The sequence below is a fragment of the Anopheles merus genome, chromosome 2R (genome assembly GCF_017562075.2).
Source record: "Anopheles merus strain MAF chromosome 2R, AmerM5.1, whole genome shotgun sequence".
NCBI classification, from domain to species: Eukaryota; Metazoa; Arthropoda; class Insecta; order Diptera; family Culicidae; genus Anopheles; species Anopheles merus.
Genome location: NC_054082.1, coordinates 3,343,076 through 3,362,753, shown reverse-complemented (window position 1 = coordinate 3,362,753; position 19,678 = coordinate 3,343,076). Strand labels below are relative to the sequence as shown.

At 47.8% G+C, this 19,678-nt stretch overlaps 1 protein-coding gene across 1 annotated transcript in view; it reads left to right on the top strand.

Annotated features, from left to right (window-relative positions):
- Nucleotides 1-19,467, top strand: part of LOC121588146 (fibroblast growth factor receptor-like) — a 30,005-nt gene extending 10,538 nt beyond the window's left edge. Inside the window, exons 3-5 of the mRNA XM_041905786.1 lie at nt 15,651-15,832; nt 15,913-16,108; nt 16,371-19,467. Coding sequence (XP_041761720.1) covers nt 15,651-15,832; nt 15,913-16,108; nt 16,371-16,689 — 697 coding nt within the window. The 3' untranslated portion in view covers nt 16,690-19,467. The remainder of the gene's footprint in view (nt 1-15,650; nt 15,833-15,912; nt 16,109-16,370) is intronic.
- Nucleotides 19,468-19,678: the final 211 nt, after the last annotated feature.

Here is a 19,678-nt window from a genome sequence, read left to right as displayed (position 1 = left end):
CAGCTGTGATGTAACCATTCCGCACCCCCTCCCCCCCCCCCACAACCACCCACCTCCCAGAAGTAACAATAGGAGCTTGAAACGATTTCTGCGATTGTAGCGTTCAAAATTACATTTGCTTCTTGGAACGAGCTGGCTCGTTCTTCCCAGAACATCATCTTACTTGCTGGAGAAGGTGCAGAAGCAGCAAGGACAGAAGGCAATATTACCTTTGGAGTGCCCGCCAGCTTTGGGTTCTCCCATTTTTGTCGCCCATGTCTTTTTTTTTTTGTTCCTTCCAATCCTTGTGTAGTGCGTGGCGTGTACGTTCGCTGTTTGAAGAAGGGCGCAAAAAAGGCTACAAGAAGAGATGAAGCATTCTAATATGGCCGTACTACTACGCTGATTGTCCTGATGAAGAGAGCGAAAAGCGAGCGAGAGAGAGAGAGAGAGAGAGACAGAATGCTTCGGTCTATGGGGTGACGCTGTTACATGGATCCAATTTTTCTTCCATTCGCCCATGTTGACGAGGTGTTTTGTGTGTCGAGGAGGGGCGGCGGGGCAGCAGAGCAGCGCCACCACCCGCCGTTCGCGGGAGTGATATTTTTATGAAGATGATTGGATGATTGTCCCCAGATCCCTTGTTTGAACTGCGCCTTGAATGGCGTGTGGCCCTTCCGGGAAAGCGTAGTGGCATTAACTTTGGCCGGGTTGGCTCCTCCGTTCGGGCTCCGTTCCCTTTGGTTCTTTAGCCGTTGGCAAGAAGAGGGCGAGAGAGGTTATAATCGTGTAATTCATTCACGCGAAAACCTTCGCCATCTCGAACCGCTGTGGGCTGTGGGCCGTGGAAGCAGGGAGCACACGGGTTGGCTGGCTAGCAATGGGTTTTGGCGTCCCTTCTCTTTTGGGTGGTGGGGGAAAGAAACCAGCGCGAGCGAGATTTTGTTTGTTTTATTTTGCTAAGAGTTTACTATTCCAGCTCACAGTTCAGGTAATTAGTAACCCGAACAGAGCGTTAAAACTTCTTCGCACCACTACTATACTGCCGTACCGTGGTGCCGTCTCCGTGGGGAATGTTGTAATGGTCTCTGATTTGGGTGTGTAAGGTTCATTAATTCCATTCTGCTGCGTCACTCACCTTCACTTTCCGCACCGGAAACGGATGCGGGAAAGCTCTGCAAAACTATGCAAATTTTTGTGTGGGACGAATTGGATGGATTCCCGGAAGGATTTGCCGTGGTTTGGTTTGCCGTGGAGAAAAGCACTATAACAGCAGCCGCATGTGTGTGTGTGTGTGTGTGTGTGTGTGTGTGTGTGGGTGCAAAATTTTCTTTGGCTTCTCTACAGGCTGCTGATAATCCGGAATGGTAGGTTTTGACAGCCCGATTGGATGAAATATTTGCTACTTTTTTTTAGCACTGGTGGGCCTAAAAGGTTTTGGACCCACAATGTCCTGTTGATACGATTCGCGATGAAGGTGCTCCTCCATTGCTTATTTTATCGTCGGTTAATATAACCATCGTCATACTTCAGCAAAATGACGGTGCCTATGTGAAATATCCATTTATCATTACTATTTCCCCCAAACAGTACTTGAAAGCACACCACATATCACAGATGCATGTCCTTGAACCGTCTCGTCCTGGCAAAGTGGAAAACTTCTCAACACATCCCCCACACCCGGGCGTGTCCCGTCCAGAGCGAATGGTTTTCCCTGAATCAATTAATGTTTTTGTTTGCTTTGGTGTCTCTTCTGCTGATCCGGCACCAACGATTCGTCTCATCCGTTTCCGATGCTAGGGGGCTGGAAAAGTCAGCTCCCCGGACAAGACGGACTGGCGTACTAAGCAAACCGTGATTGACTGGGGCACTGGATGGGGCGGGCCGTATTCGGTTCACTACCGCAAATGTGATTGCCATTTCGAGGAAGTGCTAATAAAATGGATCGCAACAGGGGGGATCCTGTATTATTGAGCCTGTATTGGATAGGAAATGCGTTGACGGCCCTGCCTTAAACTACTGAGCTGTGTCGTATACAATTATTGGAATTTAAAGCCTCGTGAGAAGGTGCAAACCACATCCAGATTGTGCGTGTAGTGTTTTGCTGCTACGAGTATTGCGATCCACGTGATTGTGCCATTAAAAGCTATTTGAATGCACAGCACGCCAACAGATGCACGGTGCAGTGGAGTGTATGGTACTGTTGTTTATGCGTACTAAATCCACTGCAAAGTGGCAGACACTGCAACAACAGCAGTCGAATATCTCCCTGTGTCTTTGATATAAGCTCAAAAATGCCTGCCACTGCCACGGTAGGTTTTGAACCACTGCAGTCCTTGCCTTGTGCGGGTTTCCGAGAACAAGCCCGGAGCTATTTCTAGTAATTCCCAGGTTTTGTAAATCATTATGAATCCAAACCCGATACTTGTCCGCCCGCTACTTCCGAAAAGGGGGTGAATTGTTGGATCGCCATTAAAAGCCATATGCCAAGCCCTGGGATTGCATCCTAGCCGAGCGAGTGACGTGGAATTCCATCCCGAAGCCAAATCCTGGAACTGCGCTGTAAAGTACCGTAGCGTTCCGGCAAATACTTCAAACATGCCTGTGTGCTTGTGTGTGTGTGTGTGTGTGTGTGTGTGGGGGGGGGGGGGTTGGGGTGTTTGTGGTGTTCATAAAAATGGACCTTTTTCACACAATTTTTCATTTCCATTCATTTTAAATTCGAGTGTGTAATTATGCTTTTCTTTAGCGTTTCATTTTGCATTTCAATTGAGGGGCTACTGTTTGTAAGTTGAGGCGTTTTTTTTCACTATCATTCAACGCTTACATTTGTGTTTATATTTATATTGATTGCTCCAGTTTTCCCTCGAATGTGGATACATAATTGCAACTCGCAAATGGCCGCAAAAAAAAAAACTGTTCCGATTGAATGTCGCTTTTGCAATCATGCATGCGTATGTACGTGCCACTTTAGAAATAGTTACACGGAAGCAGATGGTCGTCGAACCCCCTCGGCCATTCGACACGGTTCACTTTATTTAAATATCTAAATAAATAAAACTTTACCAACTACCATTTCAATGACGGCAATTATTCTTGCGCATGAAAGTTGAAAGCTGTTTGAAACGTTTGATTTCCCGTCACATGCTTGACACCCGAAGACACACACCAAACAGCACCACCATCGGTCAGCGAACGGAAACAGCAAACGGCGGTTTCAAATCGAATCACGTACCTTTTTTCATTTCTTACTATTGCCATGCTCTTCCGCAGCACAACCTATATATATATACATCGTTGTGTGTACAGTTGTCCTCGGAAAGAACGAACCCACGCGGAACAGGCGGAAGAAGGGAAAGGAAATGGGAACTAAATTGCATGTTGTCCTCGTACACCAGGGCTCACGGAATGGCGAAAGCAACGAGCCAGCCAGTGCACACAACCATCCCACCCACTATTGGCAATATTCACCGATGCATCAGTGTGCGTTTGTGTGTGTCTATGTTGGATCGAAGTGGGCCCGGGTTCCCTTCCGTTTATTCCTTCCCTCAGGCCCGTTTGCCGATGCGGAACCACCAGGTACAGTGTGCGCAAATCATTTTCCGGGAAATCCGACAGCGTCGGCGGATAGAATAAGCAAAGTTTGCAAAATAATTCAAACAGACCCGCACATCCCCTTCTATTGTACCCCTTCCTGCTCGGTGCAGTCTATCACAAACACACACACACACACACACACATACACTGGCAGTGAGAGGCACCATGATGCACCATCAGCCATTCTGGGCGTTGTTATTATTTGAAGGTATTTAGTGTCACTGTTGCTTTCCGACGCAGACTCGTTTGTCGTCGATCTCACCACAACGATGGTGCAAGAGTGTGCGAGAGAGAAGCAGAAAATCAGATAGAAGAGGGGGAAGAAGTAGTTTTCCTCATCCATGCTCCCGTCGGAAAGCTGTCAGCTACATACATACATCGTTATGATTGTTTTGCTGCCAAGTAGAACGAACCCATGAGATGCACATAGACTGCAGTTCAACAGTGCAACTGTCTGAATATAAATGCATCCTCTTTTGCTGGTGACTGGTGGCGGATATACCTGTTGCCATTGTTTGGTGGGTGTTCCCTAACGTGTAAAGTGGTTAGGCGATGACTCAACTGTTGCCCTCCGCAAATATCCCGCACGCGTTACCCACAACGACGATGACGACGAGTTTTGTATGGGGGATTTCCTTTTCTACGATCGTTCGTTTCACCATTTCGGGAGAGTAGCTTTAGACGCTTATGTGTATCCATTTAACACCTTCGCTTTTTGGTTTTTATTCCCCCGTATGCTTCGGCACTCTTGGCTATGGTGTTGTGTGGTTGTGCGAAAGTAGATAAAGGAGAGATATTTTTTCGATTCTGGTTTCGCTTCCAAGAGCGCTATGGTTTGAAGGCGCTATTACTACTCTTTTAAATAGCAAGTATCTTATCTGTAGCCCCAAGCTTATCATATGTGGCGTCCCGTTTCATGCCAGTCGGTTTGTTTGATGGACAGCTTGACTAGCTTGCAACGGTTACCTATCTTAATGCTATTTATACTCCTGAGAATGTGACTCAGATTTATGATGGATTATAAGCGCCAGCTTGAAATGTAAAGCGTCAACAAATACAAGGCCAATTATCTTCAACATGAACGCACACATTAAACATTCGGCTATAAAGTGCCCCAAGGTAATTGATCCATCAATCAATGAAATGTTGGAAATGTGAAGAGGCGTGATTTATATCGATTCTTCATGGTTCTACTCAACGAGAAGCAGCTATTAAATAATTCCTCGCTTCGAAGCAACTCTTTCTACCACGGTAGTAGTAGCTTACAACGACGGCCGCTTACTGCAACAACAACCTACTGTACGCATAATAATACACTCAACCGTCGAGAGGCCCGCCGAGCCCATTGGGCCTGGACAAAATTCTACGAAACTCTTCTCCAATTAAACTTGCTCCGAAAAATTAATAATGCAAGGCTAATTTTGCAAACCCATTTACGTCGATCCCCGTGCTAGAGCTGTAACTGCTGCCTGCTCGGGTTTTATTACGCATCTTCTCACATAATGCATACCCTACAACAAACAGCCCAAACTCGGACGAATGGTCGCCGTTAATGAAGGGGGATAGGGTGAGATAGAGAGAGACAGAGAGGCAGAGAGCATTTCAAGCGCTTCAAACACAAAAGCAAAAGCCTCAAAATGTGCAACCAAACAACCAAACGGGGACCCCCCGAACACGAAGCGGCAACCGTTGGTGCATTCCGAAATAATACCCAGGGTCCAACGGAACGGTTTCTCCCGGTGCGCTGCTGTGTGCTTCCCGGTATCGAGAAAAATGGCGTGCCCGAAAGATTGTTCTGCTCCTTCCCGACGGCGTTCCACGAAATTCACGGCAGTGTTGCAGATGACTGGGAACAGGAAAAGGTATCGTTGCAGTAATTGTAGCCTGCTGCTGCTGTCCGTCCGTCCGCCTGCCTGCTCCTGATACCTTCCCGGTTGGCCCTTTGGCAAACTGCTGAAGCCTCTTTGGCTGCTGGCAAAAAGGAGAAATTATGAAAACTGAGCAGCGCGCTGCAAGATGCAATCATCGTGCAAAGGACCAGCAGTGTGTGTTGTCCCTTTGGTGCTACACCAACCGGAGCAGTGCACCGGAGCTGCACCACAGGTTGCTGCTGGTAAGATCCTTCTTCTCATGGGAAGTTGTTGTGCGGCGTTGTTCGGAAACTACCCAAAACGGAGCCTTGTTTTGTTTGAGCCAGACTGATTGATTCTGGGTTCGGGGAAGTACTCTCGAAGACATCAAACTGCATCATCCGCTCTTTCTCTAAGATCTCCGCTAAGGGTGTGTGTCCTTGCTGTAGAGCTGGACCCTCTCGGGTTGTGACGGCTGGCTTCTCACCTATTAATTAAAACGGCTCCTCTGCTGTGGTGGCTATTGAGATGTTTTTCCTTCTTCCTGCGCGCGCCTCGGGCGGAATTCCATCGAGATGATGTTGTGTCGTTGGTTTTTCGGTTTGTTCGTCATTTGTTTTATTATGTTTTGGTTGTGTTTCGAGTGGTCTTTCTGCGCCCCTCTACCGCCGCCTGTACTCGGGCGATCGGTTCGTTAAGATTATCTGCTCCAGCCAGCATCGAGCTTAAAGCCTCTCTCTATGCAGAGGCAGGTAAACGTGAACAAATGTGCGCCGCCGGCAGAGACGAATCGATCCAGCCGGGAATATGGTGCGCTGAGAATGAAGAATGGCCCTTTTGTGACCAATTCTTTGCCGTGCAGTACACACGGAGGAGGAGGAGGAGGACGACGATGACGACGACGACGATGATGAAGATCCGTGCTCGAGATTAGAGCGACCTCGAGGGATTCGTCGGAAGGATGATCGTGTGAGGAGAAAACGGGGGTGGCTATGTCCTCGAAGGGTGTAGTGTGGAGTAGCCTAACCGTCAGAACTATTTCTCCAGACACTCCAGGCGGCGCCCACCACCGTCGTGTGTGTGCACCGCATATCCGACCGGGAGTCGTTTGCTTCTTCCCGCTCGTTTTGCGTAGCGATCCAAGGTGTTTCGGTAGACCCACGAGGGTGGAATTCGGCAATCATCTGGTGGTGGAGATACCTAGAATTTTCGTTTACCCAGCTCAACCCAGCACCGGTCGGTCGGATGAGATGGGATCGATCGACAGCGAACAAAAACCAGAAATGAACAATATGCCTGACATTTCCTGTGGAACGCGGGCCGTGTGGGGGTAATGTTTCCAATCTCTCGGCTGGTCGTTTCATTCAATATTTCGCTTGCGGTCGGTAACACTGCCGCTGCTGCAAAGAAGAGACCAGAAAGAGCGCGGGCGCAGTGCAGTATTTAATCTGTTTGCACACTTTCGTGCGTATTTCATTTCACGACCCAACCGTCTAATATTTCTTCTCTTCGGCGATTTTTTGTTGTGTGATGCTTTCCTTCCAGGTAAGATATTTTTACAGCACACAGGCCCAAACATTGATTTTACGGGCGACAAAGCAACAAAGAGAATAAGAGCAATCTAATCCATCATGGTTTCCACGTGCTCTCTCTCTCTGCGGTATTTGCCGGTTGCCACCGGTGTAGATTTCGCTTTCAAACCTGCAAAAAAGCCAAAAGTGCCAAAAAGCGCTGATGAACCACGCGGCAATACATCGCAATGTTAAGTTGCACAGGCTCTGTCCTCGGGGCGATCTCACCTTCCTCATCACAGCAGCATCAAACCTTGTTTAACGCTTCGTGGACATCGAAATATTACTACGAAGTACACCGAGTGAGCACTGGCAAAGCAAATGCCGATCTGTAGTGGGTCTCGGGGCTGGTAGGAAGGTAGGCCACAGGAAGACAGTACTTACTACACGCCCGGAATGCTTTACGGTCTGGTGTCCCCTCGGCTTGCACCTTTATCCGTCCGATGTCGCGTCCAAACGTTTGCGGCATTTCTCACACTCCAACCAAGATGATGCGAGATTTGAATGGGCACAGCATTTCCGAGAATCTCAACTACGGGGTACGCGCCTTCCTTTGCGCTGTGCACGTTCTTTCGTGTTGCACATTAAACGGAGAAAAGAAACACCAGAAACAAGAGCTTCAAATCGTTGGACCATAATCATCATCTTCAGGCGCAATCTACTTCTGCTCTTCTTCCCACTTGTCTTTCTTTTGCTCGCCTGCGATCCTCTCTTCAGGGTCAAAGCAGCAGCGCAAAAGGTATTTGTGAGAACGACCGCAAGAGAGAACGAAAGAGGGTCCGCTGGGACACTGGGACGCCAGAACGGAGCAAGCGCGGGCTTTTCCTTGGTCTCTATTCCCATTCGCCGTTCTTTTGTTTTAGACCGTCCGAAATTCGAGCCCGGGGGGACGGATCCGGACGGACTACCAAACGAAAGCAAAACAACGCAGCACCAGCAGCGAGACCTTCGGTGGAGAGTGTTGAAGGAAAAAAGGGGTAAAGATCTACGTTTTGTATCTGCATCCCCCCCTCCCCTGGTCACGGGAAGCTCCTCGAGGAATTCGATGGAATTTACTAAACCCCCCACGAAAAGGGATGACGCTGCAACAGGGCAGCTTGACTCCTGCAGATTGGTGGAATCGTTGTCCCTATTCTACTGCGCTAATCCCACCCAACAGCACCACCACCACCACAGTTGTGGTTCGCACATGACTCAACACATTGCGGGTCTCATTGGTTGACATTCTTTTTGCAACTTGGTCCACCAACAAAAGGGTCCGGCAGCTATCCCACACCCCTCTAGGGACTATTATCTGCTGATAATGATGACAATCAGATGATGCGCGGTTTGTCTCTTCCCATTTATGTTTCGACCATTCGCGGTGAAGGCTGTGTGATTGCCGCCTGTGATGCGCCTGGCTGGTGGTCAGCACCAGACAGTCGTCGTCGTCGTCGTCGAAAGGATGGAATATCGCACTCAACAGGAAACAACTCGCGACGATTCGAAATTCGACATAATCATCCTCCATTTCTGGGGGGATTTTGCATTGTGTCCGGACCTCTTGGGTTCGGGTTTGGGCTAATTTGACGTTCCTCGGAACTGTCCGTCTCTCCGGTCGGAATTGATGAACCGTGTTTTGGGTGTCGACAGCATGCGGATGGGGCAGCAGTGCGACTTAATAAGGTTGTTATGGTAAGTGAGAAGAATCTCGTCGTTAAAAGCCAGGACTATTGGGCAGAATTTGTCTAAATCATACTGTGCTGTGCAAGATAATGATCGCTGTCGCATCGTCGGGGTTTAAGTGATTCTCGAGAACTGTTGCCCGACACATTCACTACGTCCGGAAGATATGTCTGGAGCAATTGCTGTGAGTAGAGTTGGGAACTCCCCCCTTCTGTTGGGCGTTGTGGACGTATCCCTTTACGAGGCTTCTGTTGTTGGTCGGCTTTAGTTTAGACCGATGACCGACTGCAGCCAACATTCTCTCCTTCCCCCCGGCATACACCGGTATACAGAAGGTGTACACGACGAAACGCTCCAGACTAGCGACTTGGGACCACACATAAGATGCAGCCACAGTACTCTCATGGGGATCGCTGGAATGGAGGATTCCTTGAAGCTGGGGAAGCTTTTTCGTCAAATTTATGAAATTCAATCCTCAGAAAAGAGATAATGAGAGACCCAATTAGGTCTGCAGGGGAATACGGTGTGGTTTACTTTTGTGGATGAGTTGTGCAGGCCGTGCAGGTCCGGCACGGTAGAGGAGAGGGCAGAAAGATGGTGACCAGGACAGCAGTTCCAAGGCATTTCGGCACCCGACCCAAAGCTTTTAATGTTTAGTTTGTAGCAACGGAATTAATGCATGTCTCTCACTGGGCAAAGTTTCAAAGCTACACCGCACTGCATGTACCCCTAGCTAGTCGCTGTACTTGGGACGGAATAAGTAACCCTTTTCTTCTCTCTGTAATGGCTTTCGTCCATTAAAGGCCAGTCTGTGGGGGCCTGAACGATGTATTTATACTGAAACAGAACGCTCAAAACTAACCTTCACACGTGTGGTGCACGTATAAATGAACAAGTTAGTCATCCGATGGATGCATGTTGTTCAAAGCCAACCGCGCTCCAACCATCGCACAAAGACATAACGATCGGAAGCTTTTACGGAGGTATTCAGACCCTAGAACGCATCGTCGTAGGCAAATACACGTGAAATAAGGAAATGTAGCCCGGCAGGTTCTGAGAACACCGACAGAATCATACAAGTCAGCATACGAGGGGGAAGATGCTTTCTCGAACGTTCCCAAGAACTGTGTACATACACTCAGCTCATAAAACGATAAACATGCGGATGCATCCCGTCGAGTTTCTTTCTGACGTACTTCACCTAGTTCATATGTAGCAATCTAGTCTTCATGTAAAACCAATTTAGTGTTCATTTCTCTGCGTCATTACCAATGTTTGTTTGAAACTACTCACGGTGGTTGACAAAATGGGTTGCTTGGCAAGTCTTTACCGTGCATGACGACCTTGGAAGTATTTTGCAGGAGACGACAAGACGCTCCTGCTCGTGCACGACATTTTGGAGTGGTAATTTCCAAAAATGATATCCCACTGTTCAGCAACCCCATGCGTGTAATGCGAACAAGGGCTTACATGTATTATGCAACAGTCACACTGAAGCTGTCATGGCGAACCCTTACCGGGAATAACTACCAGCCGACGGGGTGCGTGTGTGACAAGAAGTCCAAAATTATCGACCGATGTTTGCAGATAGAAGATTTCATCAGACACACACACACACACACACACACACACACGACCGCTGCTGGGTTCGAGATAATGGTAGATACAAATTCGAAGAATTTCACCATTCCCGGAAAACGCTTTTCTCGCCAAATTAGATATTGCTCGCCAGACTGAGCAAAACGGGGAAGGGCGTTCGGGTGGTTTGTGTTTGTGGGGAGGATAAGGGGCAGGTTATGCGAGATCTTTTTTGTGGTAACATGCGCATGCGCCATGTTTGCACATTCGTGTGGTATACAGCAATTTAAGCAGCCTTTTTTTTTCGCTGGCATTCCGCGTCCAGCCATTATTATAGCGTCTGCCCACTTCCTTCCGAGTAACCCCTTCTGCCTGATGTGATAAGTATCTCGTACAGCACATATCACACCGAACTGCTGCGCCCTCCCTCCAACGCTTCAAGCGATATCATCGGGACACGCTGTTCGACCCGCCGAGGTACATAGAATGTTGTTTGATTTGATTTTACTAGGAAACGATAACGAAATCTGCAATTGCGCGAACACACGGGTGCTGCTGGCTGGCGGCCATTCGCCGATCTATCTATCAGCGAGAGCCTCCCCCTGGGCGATTAACAGCAATGTGTGTATGCGCACGCAAAATTCCGCGAAACAAATGATTATCACCGCGCGTACTTGCGCGCCACTGGCTACCGTCGTCGCTTTCGATGCAGGCCGTTTGAGGGGTTTATTGTTTACATCGTGCACTCCCTCTGTGTCTATGTCCATCCGAACCGAGGCATTCTAGGAATTGAAGGCCCTCTGGGCCAGTTAGCCAACGTGAGATCACGGCAGCGGTATCGTACTCCCCCCTGCTCCTGATCGTTATGATGCTCTAGCGATAGAACCAACAGAAAGATGCACTCATCAGTCGATGGGCGGACATTTGTTTGTAAACCTCTTGCTTTTACCCTCGTTGTAATAACATTTATTACTGCTTTCAATCTGCCACTCACTGCGTGTACTCTCAAAACCTTGAAGGTCTGGGCAGAACCGGTCGCTCTGCTTCCCGGAACGTGGATCACACCCCCGCGCCTTATTCCGTCTAGCGATGCCTGAGTGTGTGTGTGTGTATATCTGTGCGATTGCTAATTAACTCGTTAGTTATAGCTTTTCGATCGTAACGATTTGCTCTTGATGACGGACGGCGTTTCTAACAGAGCGATTGGTGGACGGGAACCGATCCGGTGGGAGCATGCTGGAGTTAGATTGCCGCCGAGCAGAGTCGTATCATTAGAGGCGCCTGGGGTTGCAGTTGTTGGAACCTCGGGGTGTGTGGAGCGAAAGGTAGTTTCCCGAGAATTGGGATGCAGTTTGTGTTTCGCCAGCTCAGCGACGGTAGCTTACAAGTTTGGTAAAAATGATATCCCTGACGGTGTGTGCGGCAAATGGTCAAACTACTATCCCTTGAAGGCTGAGTCTACCCCGGTACGGTCTCAGACATCTCCAGACCCCCGAAAGGAGTCTCAGGAAGCGGCGGCGGTTCGATCGGAAATTGGACACCGCAACTCCCCTCAGTTTGAAATTCCTTTCTCGTTCGGTTCCTTTTTTTGTTGGAGTCAAACAACCGAAACCCTTCAAAACGACCATACTTACACACACTCACTCTCTGTGGACGCTCTCTGGGACTTCTGAGGGAGGCACATGCACATTCTCCTACCCAGCGTGTGGAGGTGGTGGTGTTTACGGAGATTTTCACTCCCTTTTATCCCATTGCAACGGTGTATTCCACGGGTTATTAGCACCACTTTGGAACGGCTCAATGCCGCACCACCTGCTGCCGCTTTGTGTGTTGCTGTGTGTCCGTCCACCGTCGTTTCCAATCTGCCGACACTGCTTGGAAGCAGCGGTATCAGGTTACTTGCAAGGGAGGGGGAGAGAACAGCCCTTTACCACACACCACAGGAAGCGGCCGTGTCTCTCTCACTCATTGGCCGTCACATTATTGGCACCGAATGCGTCAATTCAGAGGAGGCGACAACAGTGGAGACCCAGGGCCCAGGGGTATGGGGCTTAACTGCCCCGGTCGCTTTGTTTGTTAGTTGGTTGGCTTGGCTGGGTGAGAAGTTAACCCAATCCTCCTGACAGACACACATCACAACACACACACAACACCCGACGGCAACGTTCCCGTGCAAACCGTTCGGAAAGCGAATGGCGAAAAAAGAGCAGTTGGCAAACAGCAGTGACCGCTGTAATCGGATCCGTGTGCCGTACCGCTTACCTCTTCTCCTCATTACACACACACACACACACACACACACATGTGCTTTGCTATTTCTTTCATTCTCTTTTAAGTACTCCTCACCTGAGAACCATCAAAAGACAAGCGGCCGGCGAGGTCTCCGTTCTGCCACTGCACACACACATACACACACACACGGTGTGGGGTGATAGTCTCTTCGCATTCTATCGGGAAAGAACCGCGCGCTAAACCTCAAAACCACCAGATTCGACGGCCAGGCACGTACGGCGGATCGAGTTCCGTGGACGCGCGGCGGTGGTTTGTGGATCAAGTTCCAATTCTCACACTTCTCACGCTCGCTTTCGTCCACACGGTATCGCGGGAAGTGGAGGAGAAGACAAACTAACAATCCACCCACCAACCCTCCCACTCACTGACCAACTGTACAAAGTGGTTCGCCGCGAGGGCCCCCAACACACACCGCCCGCTGCTATTTTGATGGAAGAGGATGGCAACTTCGTCAGCGCTTAGTCTGTGAAAGTGCATTTGCTCAAGAGTGGTTTGTTTTCATAACAGAGGACTCCTCTACACTATTTGCCCCTCAGACCGAACAGGCCGAATGGCGCAGAGTGGATGGAATTCGTTTTTGATATTATTAGCGAATATCTTCTTCCCAGGTTTCTCGCTCCCTGTCTATGACAATGGCTAAACGATTCTCCAACCTCCTCCAGTGGGTAGGGCAGTGGGGTGAATACTAGGAAAACTTCTTCTCCAACGATCGATGTGTCGTTTGGTAGGTTTCCTGGATGGAGTTTCATGCTCTGGGCCGCTTCAGAAACCCTTCGTAACAGGACCGTACTTTTCCCAGATCCACTATCCCCCTTCTTTTTGCTCGCATGCTGTGATGCTGGTGGAGCACTGGAGCCGAACGCGCTGCCTGTAGTCTGTTTTTGCGATGGGCATTTCATGGAAAGATGACGGACATACGATAGCCACAACGGGAAAGGGCGCTGCTGTGTGTCCAGAGCAAAATCCACGAGCCTGATGATCTCTCCAGCGGTCGATGCAAATGCACACAAATCCACAAATTCCTGCAATGCAAGAAGAAGCTCATCGACCACACCAGGTTGAGGTGTGTGTGTGTGATGTCGTGCGGACCGCTTTCCAGCGTTTTGCACTACTCCGTGGCAACTGTCCAGCAGCAGGGAGACACGATGCCGTCGATGATTACGACCCGAGCCGTATATGCTGTGGGTAGCCATTCTCCTTCCTCCATTTTTTGTATTATTTTGTCCCGCGAGGCAAGTTTATTATGCAAATCAATGCAAACAATTCCGCGGCCATATGCACGCGCGCGCGCCGCCGCCGCCGCCTCCGCCATCAATTCCCTTTGCGTGCTTCCGATTGATGAAACATTTGAATAGTGCGCAGACAGACGGCAGGCGAGACATAACACTGGTTGCGTGATGGATAGGCATAGGGGCAGCATTTATGGTGATTTAAGGACGCAGATTGTTTATTTCACTAAGCAAGCTATGCACGATTAATGTAATCCTCTCTTAACACCTTTTCAGATGGGCCATGTTTTGCGAATTCTATGCTTCCATCAAAAGTAACCTTTACATCCTTTCTGTCCTTTGTACAGAGATAGAGAGAGAAAGATAGACTGTAGCAAACAGTGGGTGGTGGAATGTGTGGTCTAAGTTCCTACTATCGCTTAGGGCCTTTCCCCAGAAGCATTCCAAGAGACGTACCAAACCACCTACAGCGAGCAATTAAGGAATCTTTAGAGTGCCTATGCATCGGTATCATCCGTTAGAATGTTATTAAGTTTGTATTGCTGGGAGGGAAATTCTGCCGGAACGACTTTGCTCAGTAGATGAAATAAGATATGCAAAGAGAGGCATCAATTTAAGATTTGGAATTTGGCAGGCTACTTTAGTGCACAGAGTAGGCGAGTGTATAGGTATATGAGTATTGATGTGCCGTATCATATGACTTTGGCTTTGGCTTTTGCTGTTGTGTTGGTGTGTGAGAAAATAAGTTTGCCCCTCGGTTCCAGGTATTGTTTATGTTTCCTACCATAACATCTACCAAACCTTACTATTGTGGACATGGGGTGAATCGCATTATTGGATTGCAAATGCATTTATATTGTAATGAAATTTATTAAATTTCCCAGAAAACCCCAGTCCCAGGGACGAATCACGAAAATGGCAACACACGAACTAAAGCGAGTGTGTTTGGTAGGGAAATTTGTTGCACGCTCATCAGCGTGGGATTAAATCTGAAACAAAAATAAAAGCTACAGCGGGGTATGAAAAGTGTGTACCCATCATCGCGCGCGCGCTTCATCCAATTTCCATCCCCCCGTCGGGGTTGTTTCAAGCGATGATGAAAATAGAGCCACTCTTCTGCTGCAGTGGCTCGGTTCGCGAACCAACAAGGAACAAAGTACAAACAAAGCACTGCTGACCGATGAGTTTCGAACTTTGCTCGAATTACTCTAATTAATTAGTACAGCGCGCTGGTACCGCCGGAGATACCCGAAACGTTGATGAAACCTTGAACCCACCGGCCCAAGCCTGGGAAACACCGACTAGTGGTGGTGCACAAGGGAGGGAAGAGTACGGTGCAATTATAATTATGAAATTTTTATACCATAATGTTCTAGATGCTTCTGGGCCTTTTGTAGTCTTGCCACTCAGTTGCCCCGCCCGCCACCCGTGGTTTCGTGGCCCACGACGAAGCACGGCGATAAATCATTATTTCAACGCGACAGCAATTGGTGCACGGTGAAAACGGCGGAACGCAAATTGGGAAAATTGATACCGTCGCCAAACAGAGAGCAACAATACCGACAGCATTGGCACGATATTTTCTCTTTGATACAGCGGTTTAATGTTTCAAAATACTGCACACCATTGTGTCTGTGCGTTTATTGGTACACTTCCCTATGATGAGCTGAATTGATCGGTTTGTATCCTGTATCTGGGCGTTTGTTTGACAAATTGAGCTGTAGAAAACAAGCAGCGCTCGGCACTAAAGATGAGCCTGTTTACCGTTTGTTGTTCGAGCACTGACACTAATCCGTTGCCCTTGTTTCTCTCATACATTCTAGATCAAACTAACTACACCCACAAACGAATCCATAATTAATCCATTTTCCATGTTTCGTTTGCCATAGGTTCAAAAACAACAAACCCCACCCATGGAGCAAGGACGTGTCGTCCTTCATCGTGTACCCGGAGGCGGCCAACCAAACCATCTACAGTCCCCGGCTGGAGGAGAACGACATCGGCAACTACAGCTGCATCCTGCGCAACGAAACGCATGCAATTAAGCACGAAATCGAACTCCGGTTACAGGGTAAGTGCCAACCCCCAATGCCCCACACAATCCCACACGTACAGACAGATCGCTAAGCTCGCGCACTTTTCTTTTTGCAGATAAGCTGGACAACCCGATGCCAACGTTCCGGCCGAAGGATCTGATGGTGAGCGTTGGCGAAAGTGCCCGCTTCTACTGTGAAGCGTTCGTCGGCAACCTCTACCTGCCGGACGCGACCAACGAGATCGTGTGGAGCCAAATGTTCGACGACCATCCGCACAACGTTAGCGACAGCATGCAGGTGAACGTGACCCGGTAAGCGCCTCTTCCCTGGCAGCGCGTAATGAACGCGGGCAGAGATTATCCGTTTGATGATTGCAAACACGTCCGTCCGGTTGTGTGTGTGTGCGGTAGCGGAACTCACGCGCGTATGCGTAGCGTAGAGAAATCCATTTCTGGTGCATCATCATGAACGATACTCGTTAGCCCATTCGCACTGTCCATTTTATGCAGTCTTCAACAACCCGCGGAACCACTCATTTAATCGTTTTCTGTCTGTTTCGCTATCTCTTCACAGGGAGGAAGGACAAATCATCGGCTCGTACCTGTCGATACCGAACATCCAGGCGCACCACTATGGCCGCTACCGGTGCCAGATTGTGTCGGGCAATTCGGCCCAAAAGCTCAACCTCAGCGTGCTGCTCTCGCCGGTGCAAGTGACGGCTATCACCGACACGCAGCTGTCCGTGCTGGTGTACGTCATGGCCACGTTGCTGCTCGTGCTGGTCGTCCTGTTTGCCTGGATCTGCCGGACCGTGCAGCAGCGCACCAGCAGCAAGAAGGATAACCGCTGTTCGGCCCAGTTCATTGCGAACAATGAGCACGAGAATGTATAAATGGAGCTCACGAGAACGTGGCTGAGAACGACGAACGAACGATGCCAACGGGCAGAGGAGTAGAGCGGCGAATTGATCTGTTGTGTACGTGTACGTTTTTTTGTTCTGCGCCAGGCGTGACACTGAACCAGCGCTTGGTTCGAAAGAGACTGAATTTCATGTTTTGCTGTGTGTGTGCTTCAAACAGACCGCTACCCGAGCGCGGTCGGTCAGGTCAGTCCGACGGTGTGACATTGTCCTGTGACACTATTGAAGTTACGCGCCACAACTCCCAGAATGCTGCAAGTTTGAAGACGCACCTTTCAAAAAGGCGTTTTCTCATGTTTCGTGCTTTTGCGCCCCAGCAATCGGAAATTATGAGATTCAATATTCGAGACTAACCCAATATTCGTACACACAGCACACAAAGCAAAGCCCGTAGTCTGTCGTTTGAAAAACAAAGCAAAAAAGCCGTTGCACTGTTTGTATAGTTAGTGTTAATGCCAACAGCTGTGTGTACGAGACAGGAGGGGAGGTCACAACACACATTCCACACATTTCAGGCGCTCTGTTGTTTTCCTCGGCTACGCAACACTAAAACACTTTCTGTGCACTTTGCACTTTCTCTTACTGCATTAAACGGTAACGGATACAGTGAGTTTGGCGAAGGAAGGAGAGAGAACGAGCGAACAAAAAGGATATATATATTGTATCGTTACGGGTTTACGGACGGAGCGTGTTTTCTGAAGCTAGCAAACACAACTATACCCACAAAACTGCATTTAGAAAGTATTACGAATGAGTTTTGCTAAAAGCAATCATTAGATTTAATGGACGGATTGAGGGAGGAAGGATGGTGACCATAAACTCAAAAATCTATTCACAAACAAAAGTACACGCGATGTGTGCTCTCTCTCTATTTAGAACAGCAAGTTTAGGTGGAGAAAATGGTAATTAAAGAACAGTAGAAGAACATATAACTAAAACTAAAGTCTATCGAGCGAGAAACAAATGCAAACCACAGTGGTACAATATTGTTCTATATAACAAACTGAACTTAAATTTGCAGAGAAAAACAAACTATTGTATACGAAGCTATAACAACACGAACGTAACATAACAACACACACATATACACATGAGCACAGTCCAAAGGAACCACTTGACAAGAAAAGATAGGAAAGATGAGCACTAATAGACTTACGAATGTAGCAATAATCAAAATTATGTACCACCATATTAACTCACACACTTTTTCGTTATGTGCTTTGACTGCTGCTTCTGGTGTAAAAGATGAAGAAAACTCTCCAAGCAAGTAAGCGATTTGCAACAAACACAGAACAAAGCGACAGAATGCTCTCAAAATTGCAGCTCACAAGAGCAGCTGCTGTAGGCACTACAGTTTCGGAGTACGCGTAGTACGTGTTGTGTAACTAGGTGTTGTGTATGTTATGTATATGTGTGTTGTGTACATATATACTAAAAGACGTGTAGGAAGTGTAGTGGCTGGTGGACATCCTTCGAAAGGATGCGTACACGTGGGATTGTAGCGCAAAACAATGCGCAAGAGGAGCGAGATGCGAGTAGTTTACGAGGAAAGTGATTGTACTAGTAACGTAAGAAGCAAAACTCAAACGAAACGTGCACGAACGGCCAACCCCAACCATGGATTATGGTGGCTACAAGGGGCGGGTGCACAGGGAGGGAGAACTGTTAGAGCTTAATTTAGCCGTTGGCGCGAGGCGTACAGTACGCAATGTCCCAGCAGCCACGTTACACGTGGCACACGTGTGGTGATCGCTTAATTTAATGACACTTATTTATTATCTCGGCAAAACACGGGGGAAAGAGCCGATAAAGGAAACAGCAAACTGCTTAACAAATGACAGTGACTAACTATAGCTACTTATAAAAATTAGTATCAGGGACGATACACACTACTGCATACGAGATGATGATGATGATGATGATGATGAAGGCATAAAGTAGGGTGAGGATGGAGAGCAGAAGGTGAAGAATATAGAGCTACCTACACCAAGGCGCACCAGCTAGGAGCTCCTAATTAGTTAGTTAGTTTGGTTATTGTATTTTTTTCGTTTCAAAAAGAAACTCTTTTGCTATTAGAAAAATGTTCGCTCTGTACAGCATACGACGGATTTCTTTGCTTCAATTTTAATTTAAACGATCTCGGTTAAGGTAAGCAGAGAAAGAAGGTTTGTTTTAGTTTACAAATGCTTTCAACAAACCTCTATTTTAGACGATCTGTCGTAATTGCGCTCAATATGTGTATTTTATTCCCATGTTCCCATTCATGCATTGGTGGAAAGTGTTAGCAGCGAGAAAGAGAAAGCGTTGCAAGTGATAACCAACAAAAACACACGAACGGAAATGCAAAACCTCCACCCCCGTTGAACGCTGTGTGCGGCGTCGGTGTGAGAGCTAAATCGAATTTAATGAACCCTTTCCTACCGGTTGCGTCGAAAATGGCGCGTATCATTCTGTGAAGACTAATATATTTAAAGAAAAGAATGCTATACAAATTGCAGGAAGAACAAGACTCCTCTCTCTTCTCTCCATGCATCAAGCAGTGCGCGATGCAATGTAGAGTCGTCTGTGCAGAGATACGAAATTTTGTCCCACGATACAAACGGCGCACGTGTTTAATGCGGTATTTCGTTGAGGAGTTTTTTTTTCATCCTGTTAACTCATATTCGTATTGCATACTTGATAAAAAAAACACAACCAACAAATCCAAACTAATTAAAGATAAAATAAACTGTCTAACATAGTCGTACCCGGGCCATGTTTATACCAAAATGCATTTTGAAGCTTAAAAAATATGAAAGAAAATACATTGTTCATTTCCAACCAGATTTTTCCTTGGTTATTTAACTACTGAGAAGTAGCTCTTCTGAGAAAATCTGCTTTTCCTGCATCATTACCCTTTTTTGACGATGACTGTACAAACCGTCAATTCAAAATTATCGTACAAGAAAGAACTCACTGCTAA